Source organism: Pantherophis guttatus, chromosome 16 (genome assembly GCF_059756535.1).
Source record: "Pantherophis guttatus breed Tessera chromosome 16, ASM5975653v1, whole genome shotgun sequence".
NCBI classification, from domain to species: domain Eukaryota; kingdom Metazoa; phylum Chordata; class Lepidosauria; order Squamata; family Colubridae; genus Pantherophis; species Pantherophis guttatus.
Genome location: NC_142078.1, coordinates 2,625,586 through 2,635,701, shown reverse-complemented (window position 1 = coordinate 2,635,701; position 10,116 = coordinate 2,625,586). Strand labels below are relative to the sequence as shown.

The window sequence follows — 10,116 nt, the reverse complement described above, 5'->3', positions numbered from 1 at the left end:
CCACCCTTTTACACCACCCCCTATGTGCTAAACATTTCTTCCTAACATTATTATAATGTCCCCTGTATGCTATACATTTCAAAACAGCATTCGGCTATAAAACTATGTAATAGAGCCTAATTTGGCATTTATTCTACTCATAATCTACCCATTTCCTCCACCCCCATACATATATCTCTTAATTCAAATCTTTTAAGTATATTAATATCTAAACATAACATCCCTTTTCCTAAACTAAGCAATCAATAACCTAACCTATCACCTTGTACCATATCAATTTTATTTCACCCACTTTCGTACAGGTCTACCATACATAATATATTTAATGTCTTTATTCTTCTGCCCGTATCACTAAAAGATATTTCCATATATAAATAAAACCCTCAAATGACTTTAAATTTGTATTTCATATAGTATCTTCTATAATGTCTTTCAACTAGATTGTTGATTCCATCGACCATGTTAGGGTAACATCGAATCCTGCTTCCAACAGTGTATTCAGTGTCTTCAATTACCATCTGCCCCCGTCATTAATAAATATTTCTGTATGTAAAAATCCCCCCGAGTGACTTTATATTTATATTCCATATAGTATCTTCTGTAATGTCTTTTGTCTAGATTATTAATTCCAACAACCACGTTAGGGTAACAACCAGATCATCTGCATGCCCCTATTCCATAGTTCTCTTGCCTTATAGCTCAACGTATGCGTAGTCCATCTTTCATAGAGTCCATAATAGAAAGTTCCAGTCCGCTCAATCACAGGCCATCTTCCACAGCCCAAAACACCAGCACTGCAGAGATCTGTTATTCTTCTCAAAATATATAATTTGCCTCCCATTATATTTTCATGTATCTGCCTTCTATAAGTCCCGCTTATTATGTTAAATAGTCTCTTAAATAACTGGCATTAGTCTGTTGGCTGAAAATTTATCACAAATTTTATAATCCATTTTCAAAAAAAAAATAAAAAAAATTTTTGGTTTAAAATTTTTTAGTTTTGTAGAACCTGCTTCTTCTTTTCTTAACTTGTTGTGGCTTAGATCTCCACCATGGTTGCCTTTCTAAGACTTGTATGTTATCTGATTGAATTACATGCTGGTCTTTAACTTGGTAAGACATCCAATCAAGATCCAAAGCCGCTTCTCTTGTATTTATAGGTGATCCGGCTATAGCCTCTGAGGGAGAATCCAAAAGCGGCTCATCCAAAAAGATTATAATCAATATCTTGAATTGAACCCAGAAACAAACTGGCACCCAATGCAGCTCGTGCAGCAAAGTTATGAAATGCACCATTCTTTGGGTGCTCAAGATTGTGTTTGCAGCCACATTCTGTTACCAGCTAAACCTTCCAGATATTTTTCAAGGATAGCCCCATGTAGAGCCCATTGCAATAATTCAAAGGAGAGATAGTCCAAACAGGAGATACACGGAGGATAATGGGGAGTTATAATTGAAAATACCAGACATGCTAGAAAATGACCAAGGTTTTAAAAGCTCTGAGTTTAATTCTCCTCAATAGAAGATAATATCTGTGTCTCAGGGTTGAACTGTGCGGTACTTGGTGCTCTCTGAGCTTGGTTGTTTTTAATTCTCATCATTTTCCATGTTTAAAAGCCAGCCCAGATGGTAAAAGCATCTTTCTGCCTGAATTGCTAGAGCTGTTGCTAATCAAACCAGATTATATTGGTTTATGCACACCAAGGCAGCTTCCGGACTGCCTGCACTTCCACACTGCATCTGTGTATCCCTCCACCAATTTGATAGAAGTGGGCTTTCTCTGCACAAACCCCTTTCATTAGCTCTGTTAAGGGTGACTTTAAATGCTGAGGGCCATAAACAGCTGCATTCCACAGCTGCAAAGCAATTTTAGGAAGTAAAAGGCCATCATTTCTGTGTCACACTCTGACCTGGGCTCAGTAAAAGTCAGTCCAGAGAAAAGCACACACCAAACCTCACTCCACAACTCGGGGATGAATCAAATAGCACTGCAAAATTGACAGTGGGCACTGGAAAACGCCCACATTCAAACTCTGCCCCTGTGAAATGTAGCTACAACTAAACCAATTACATAACAGGAACAGGGAGATCTTGCAGAGACGATTACAGATATGAAGATTACGGATGACGTTTTAGATGGGAAGAATGTTCTCAGATACCAGGGGGCGAAGCTGAGAGGGAAGATCAAGCAGAATTGAGGTTGCTTTATAAAATACTGCTTCGCTGCCTCCCATCCCCAAAACTGAAGTTTTCTGCCCAAAAGCACATTTCGACAACAGGAAGTGGTGACTTTCCTCCTGCACGTTGCAATCTCTTTAATCACAAAGACATAATTCCAAGCATGATGGTTATTAAAGATGCAACAGGCAAAAGGGGATTTAATGAATTCATCTTCCACAGGGATGGAAGATGGCAGGTGGAGGTGGCAGGCAGCAGAAGAAAGGAGAGCTAGTCCATTGAAAAGGATATGAGCAATGGGGGTGCGGAAATAAAACAGGGATTGCTGAAGCAATTAAGTAAATAAAGGTACGTCTATGTGAAATCCCCTTGAAGAAATATAAAAGTGTTTGCACCTTTTTTTTTTCCTGTTTAGCAGGTATGCTGTAACTTCCAAGGGTTGCTAAGCAACTGATCATAAGTCAAGGACTAGCTGAATAATACTTTAAGACTGAGAGACAAGCTATTCAAAACAGACCGCACATCATTCATTCATTGAATTCGCTGCCATGAAAAGCAGTTACTCTATAGATAGCTTTGAAAGGGTAGATTAAATCACAGAACCTCCGTATTACTTAAAAGCACTCTATCCCTGAGTTTTAGCAACTAGGATGCCACTGTAGAAGAGCTGGTTCCTTTCTGTCCATTTTTTGGGACTGTTCTAAGAGGCAGATAAGAAGGACATTGAGAAGAACAGAAGCTTTTGAAGCTCAAACCCACACAGGCCTTGAAATTCTCCCCAAAACTTAAGACAAATGGTATTCACATAAATTTTGGTCCTGAAAGCTATGAAAAGTACCAGGTTCAGAAGAACTACTAAAATGAGTGCTCTAAGTAGGTCTGGCTATAAGGCCTCTCTTGGAGGCATCCAGAGGGATCTGGCAGGTTGACTGTGTTGGAAATAGTCGTATCTTGTGCACACAGAGCCCAACCTCATAACTTAAGATATCTTTATTTATTTAATAGATTTATACGGCGGCTGCCCATTCCGGCTGCTCACAACAGCAATTAAGAAAAAAAAAACAATGAAAGGAATAAAAGCAAAAACCTGGCACTTCACCTACCCTTCTCTAATGCTTCCAATGAAACTATCACCAGGCTCCAACCTCACTCTGTCCCAATGCTTGGAAAGAGTCAGCCCTCTAGGTCCTCCCAGGAGGTTAAAGGGGGGATGGGGCTGTCGAATCGTAAAGGAAGGACACTCCAACGGCAAGGACTGTGATGGAAGAGGCAGGCTTCCTAGGTTCTGCTAGATGGCAACATTTAAGGGGGAAAAAACCCAGAATGCACCCATAATTTTCAACCTGATGTGATAGGCAGAGAGGGAAAGGCAGTTTCAAATATGATCTTATCCCATGCCATGTCAGGATTCAAAGGGGACAACCAGCATCCTGAATTGCAACTGGAAGCCAATGTAGTTCACAAACAGCAGTGTAATATGGGTGAAACAAGGGGCACTGCGTGCTATGCCACATTCTAGACTAGTTATAAAATCAAGAGCAGCTCTATCTAGGGTTTATTGTAGTAGTCTAGGCAGGAAGTGATCAAGAATAGAATAGAATAGAATAGAATAGAATAGAATAGAATAGAATAGAATAGAATAGAATAGAATTATTTATTTATTGATCAAGTGTGATTGGACACACAAGGAATTTGTCTTTGGTGCATATGCTCTCAGTGTACATAAAGAGAATAAAATACATACATCAAGAATAAAAAGATACAAGACTTAGTAATAGTCAAGGTTACTAATAAGCTATCAAATCGTACTAGGAAACAAATAAAAACAATATAAACTGAAAGATACAAGAAACATGGTTATAGTAATAAGTGGAAAGAGATACTAGTAAGGAAGAGAAGAATAATAGTAATACAGTCTTAGTAAATTATTTGACAGTGTTGTGGTAATTAATTGTTAAGCAGAGTGATCAAGGCATGACTGATTATGAACAAGGCCTCTTGGTCCAGGAATAAGTATGGTATAACTGGCATGCAAGAGAGATGCAAAGCCCCCTCCCCAGGTATGGCTGTCTCCTGCTCTTTGAGCAGAAGCTGCAAGTCCAGGAGAGTCCTCAGATTGTGCACCAGTGCAAGTCAGAGATAACACATCACTAGATCTTGAGATAGGAGTAAAAACCCAAGGGGTTGGTTGAGTCAGAGCTGGTTCCTCCCCATCACAACCTCTAGGCCCGTGATGGCGAACCTATGGCACGTGTGCCACAGGAGGCACCCAGAGCCATATGGGTGGGCACACAAGCGTTGCCCTAGCTCAGCTCCGTCATGAATGCGCGGGCCGGCCAGCTGAGTTTTGGGCCTCCGGAGGGCCTCCAGGGGGGTGGGGAAGGCTGTTTTCGCCCTCTCCAGGCTCCAAGAAAGCCTCTGGAACCTGGGGAGGGCGGAAAACAGGCCTACCAGGCCCACCGTGTTATTTTTGTTATTTTTTATCAAATTTATTTTAATAAAATACTTTTGGGATAAAAATCCCATTGGGATTTCTATTCTATTCTATGCTCTGCTCTGCTCTGCTCTGCTCTGCTATGCTATTCAAATAGCATAGCATAGCATAGCATAGCATAGCATAGCATAGCATAGCATAGCATAGCATAGCATAGCATAGCATAGCATAGCATAGCATAGCATAGCATAGGAGTTTTTTATTGGCCAAGTGTGATTGGACACACAAGGAATTTGTCTTGGTGCATATACTGTCAGCGTACATAAAAGAAAAGATACGTTCATCAAGAATCATAAAGATAATTTTCCATTTAAGATACATTAATAATTTAGTTTATTCAGGTTGAAATGGAGCTTAGTTATGTAGCATGAAGCTGTATATTCTGCAATATTTACATTTCTGCTAAACTCATTCAATGAATCCAAGCACCGCAAGCTGAAATAACATGCACTGCATTGATACATCCACAGAGTTTCACAGTAATCATGAGATAACTCATCAGGCAAAGGGCAGGAATATTCCTTTTCCCCATTTTCCTTCAAATATACTGTATGTAGACTGCAAACTGTATGATTGTTTGGAAAGAAATGCATCTGTACCCTCAGCCTCTAAGTGTGAGGGGGAAGGGCAAGCAGTAAAAATGGAAGTGAAACCTTCTAAGCAGCTTATAAATATAACATTAAAGAGCACCTGTCATTTCAGATCCATCATGGCAGGGCCTGTGAGAGGGCATCCACTCACCTGCTGCCAGCCACGTCCCTCACCTGGTTGTGTCACTGATGCATCACCAGCCGCCCTATTAAAATAAATGGGACTGTCGGCGAGTCAACAGCGGCTCAGAGGAGGAGCTGGTGCGGGACAGACATGACAGTTGTTTTTAAAAAATTATGATTTAAAAAGTTGATTTAAATCTTTTTAATAGCGGTTTACATAATGATTTAAATTGACATGATTTAAATCAACGTGATTTAAATGAAATCCACCTTGGAAGAAATCATCCTGCTCAATTACAGTTATATCAGAGACATGGACAGTAACAACCCATAATATTAAGCATAACCACTGAAATGAGCCTTGCATTAAAAGAACATTCACATGGCATCATGCGTCTCTGTTGTGAAAAGGTACAATTTCAGCCAGTTGTACAATCTAGCATGTACAATTGAAAAAGTCCTTTATTATTCAGCCTGAGAAAGTCCCTTATTTGGCAGTTATTATTTACCCTTATTGTCTTCTTTAATCATTTGGAGTAAAGAGCAATAATTCCTCTTATTGGAATTATTATAATGATGATGAATATGCACTAGGTGAATTCCTAGGGTGTCTATTCACACTTAGCCAAATTAAATATATAATTCAATTCCCGAGATACACCGTGACTGAAGATCTTCTCACACTCAGGTGTGTTTATGATTTTTCTCCCACGTGAATTCTTTGGTGTCGATTGAGGCTACTATGCTCAATATAGCTCTTTCCACACTCCAGGCATTAATGTGGTTTTTCTCCTGAGTGGATCCTCTGATGCTGGGAAAGTTGTCCTTTCTGACTGAAACTCTTTCCACACTCCAGACATTTATGTGGTTTTTCTCCTGTGTGGATCCTTTGATGTCTATAAAGAGTTTCTCTCCTAATGAAGCTCTTTCCACAATCAAGACATTTATGTGGTTTTTCTCCTGAGTGGATCATTTGATGCTTGGAAAGTTGTCCTTTCTGACTGAAGCACTTTCCACACTCCAGGCACTGATACGGTTTCTCTTCTGAATGGATTCTTTGATGCATGTAAAGATTTCCTCTCTGATTGAAGCTCTTTCCACACTCCAGACATTTATGTGGTTTTTCTCCTGTGTGGATTCTTTGATGTATGTGCAGACTTCCTCTCCTACTGAAGCTCTTTCCACACTCAAGGCATTTATGTGGTTTCTCTCCTGTGTGGATCCTTTGATGTCTATAAAGAGTTCCTCTCCTACTGAAGCTCTTTCCACAATCAAGACATTTATGTGGTTTTTCTCCTGAGTGGATCATTTGATGCTTGGAAAGTTGTCCTTTCTGACTGAAACTCTCTCCACACTCCAGGCACTGATACGGTTTCTCTCCCCAGTGGATTTTTTGATGCAGGTAAAGATTTCTTTTCCGAGTGAAACTCTTTCCACACTCCAGGCATTTATGTGGTTTTTCTCCTGTGTGAATTGTTTGATGTTCATACAGAGTTTCTCTCCTACTGAAGCTCTTTCCACAATCAAGACATTTATGTGGTTTTTCTCCTGAATGGATTGTTTGATGCTGGGAAAGTTGTTCTTTCTGACTGAAGCTCTTTCCACACTCCAGACATTTATGTGGTTTCTCTCCTGAATGGATTCTTTCATGTCTGTGCAGACTTCCTCTCCTACTGAAGCTCTTTCCACAATCAAGACATTTATGTGGTTTTTCTCCTGAATGGATTGTTTGATGCTGGGAAAGTTTTCTTCTGTGACTGAAGCTCTTTCCACACTCCAGGCATTTATGTGGTTTTTCTCCTGTGTGAATTGTTTGATGTTCATACAGAGTTTCTCTCCTACTGAAGCTCTTTCCACAATCAAGACATTTATGTGGTTTTTCTCCTGAATGGATTGTTTGATGCTGGGAAAGTTGTTCTTTCTGACTGAAACTCTTTCCACACTCCAGACATTTATGTGGTTTCTCTCCTGAATGGATTCTTTCATGTCTGTGCAGACTTCCTCTCCTACTGAAGCTCTTTCCACACTCAAGACATTTATGTGGTTTCTCTCCTGTGTGGATTGTTTGATGAATGTAAAGATTTCCTCTCTGATTGAAGCTCTTTCCACACTCAAGGCATTTATGTGGTTTCTCTCCTGTGTGGATCCTTTGATGTCTATAAAGAGTTCCTCTCCAATTGAAGCTCTTTCCACAATCAAGACATTTATGTGGTTTTTCTCCTGAATGGATTGTTTGATGCTGGGAAAGTTGTCCTCTCTGACTGAAACTCTTTCCACACTCCAGGCACTGATAAGGTTTCTCTCCCCAGTGGATTTTTTGATGCACGTAAAGATTTCCTCTCCGAGTGAAACTCTTTCCACACTCCAGGCATTTATGTGGTTTTTCTCCTGTGTGAATTGTTTGATGAATGTAAAGATTTCCTCTCTGACTGAAACTCTTTCCACACTCCCAGCACTGATACGGTTTCTCTCCTGAATGGATTCTTTCATGTCTGTGCAGACTTCCTCTCCTACTGAAGCTCTTTCCACAATCAAGGTATTTATGTGGTTTCTCTCCCCAGTGGATCCTTTGATGTGTATAAAGGTTGCTCCTCCAACTGAAGCTCTTTCCACACACCAGGCACTTATGAGGTTTTTCTACCCAATGGATCCTTTGATGTTTATAAAGATGTCCCCTCTGACTGAAGCTCTTTCCACACTGAAAGCATTTATGAGGTTTTTCTCCTATGTGGATCCTTAAATGACTTTCAAGATGGCCAATTGTTTTGAAGGATTTTCCGCATTCGGGGCATTGATGTTTCCTTCCTCCCTCCTGGATCCTTCGGGGCATTGGGGGTCTTCCGAAGGAGCCTCTGCCCTCCAGACCCGTCTTGGAGTCTCCGCCCATTTCCTCCTCCCTGCAATGCTCTCCAGGCAGCCGCCTTTCCTGGGCTCCCCCTGGGCTCCTCCCTCCTGCAGCCCCAGAGCCCCCCGGCCTTTCCCCGCTGTCTCCCGGGAAGCCGCTCTGGGACAGGGCAGGGCTGCTCCGCGGGGCCTCCTCTCCTCCTCCTCCTCTCGGCCGGGGCCTCTTTCCTGCATCCGCCGCCATCCTCCGTCCTCCTGCAGGGGAGAAAGAGAAGAGGGTCACGGCTGCCTCCCATTCCCCACAGCGTAGGCCCAGGCCCAGGCCCCTGCCTCCCACGGGCCTCTTGGGCATTCTCCAGGCGGACACGGCCTCCTTCCCATCATCCCGCCTCCCTCCCCCCCGCCCCCAGACTAGGCCTCAGGCTCCCAAGCCTCCCTTCTGAAGAGAGACCCTCCCAGACTTCAATTCCCTGCATCCCCTGTGCCAAACCTGCATTAAATGGCCTCCTCTGTCGCTGATTCAGGCAGCTTCCCTCTTTGCCCGTTTTGTTTCTGGAAGTGGAGGCTTCACGCCCTTTTCTCTCCACTAGTTCCGCCTTTTCCTTTGGAGGATCCGCCCCTCGGAGTCCTCCTGCCCAATGCCGACATCCCGAGCGCGACCAATCAGCGTCCTTCTTCCTGCAACAAGGCAGATGGCGCCTGCGCAGTGCCGCCGGTTATTACGGTCCGGGGCGGAGGTGGGACGGAGGGGGGGGAGGATTCATATCAGCCCATGAAGGGCAGTCAGTTGGGTCTCTTGTGGGGCCTTCGGAGACCCTGAGTTTGAATCAGCCGCTCTTTGTGTCCTGCATTCCTTCTTTTCATTGAGGGAAATCTCTTTGCTACAATATTCTAATAAATTGCCTTTGAATGCTCCTCCCACTCAGATCCTCATTGGAGCAATTGTGCTGTGGCTGAATCTATTGCTAATTTGAACTTTATTGTTGGGGTTGTTGAAGAGCTTCTCCCTGTCATTGTTTGATATAATCTATGTGGATTTCCCAAATGTGGGGACCTATTAAGACCATCCCCAAGCATCTGAAGCTCTCAGTTGGATTCCCTGAATGGTCCCCTTGTCTTCCAGCAGAAACCCCTACAAGGGACTCTCTAAGGCCAAGGAAGCTATGTGAGATATGAGCCATATTCTTAAAAAGCCCCCACCCTTTTAGCCTTAAAACCCCTGGCTTTTCCCCAGGCGCTGGGAGGTCAGACAATGAGAAGGTGACATGGATTAGCACCAGGTTTTTGTTTGATGGTTTTTTTTTAATTACATTTTAATTACATTTTAATTTATTTTATTTTTATTACAGTGGGGGGGAGATGGGAAGGGAGGGGCTCCCTTTGAACTTTAGGGTCCGGTCTTCCCCCTCCCCCCACCTCCATATTGAGGCCAGTGGAGGTCAGGGGCTCTTCTGGGGCTGCAGCCTTATACCAGTCCATGAAGGGCAGACAGTTGGGTCTATTCTGGGACCTTAGGAGACCCTGAGTTTGAATCAGCCGCTCTTTCAGTCCAGCCCACCTCACAGGGTTGTTGTTGGGGGAAGAGAGGAGGAAGCTGTGCTGGACGTGAGGGGGGAGGGGCTCCTGGGGGCTTCTCTTCTTGCAGACGTTTCATTGCCCAAACTAACATCATCTTTGCTAGAAGGGAGAGAGACCCCTCATGGCAACCCTCAGCTACAAATATTCCCCTTCATTTTCTTGGATTTGTTCTCCACCTTATCAGTAAAAGTAAGAAAGGCAGGTTGCAAATAAATAACTATACTCTCTCCATGTGACTCTCTCAAGTGTGTTTCTCAGCAGCATCAACTATTTGATCCAGGACAATTCTTGTTCCTAGGTAGAAGAACT

The 10,116-nt window shown here is 42.8% G+C and overlaps 1 protein-coding gene across 1 annotated transcript in view; it reads right to left on the bottom strand.

Moving 5' to 3' along the window:
* The window catches only part of LOC148111716 (uncharacterized), a 226,491-nt gene that overhangs the window by 41,936 nt on the left and 174,439 nt on the right, over positions 1-10,116 (bottom strand). The window contains 1 exon segment of the mRNA XM_087879918.1: positions 6,083-8,484. Within this exon segment, the coding sequence (XP_087736044.1) occupies positions 6,083-8,473 (2,391 nt within the window). The 5' untranslated portion in view covers positions 8,474-8,484.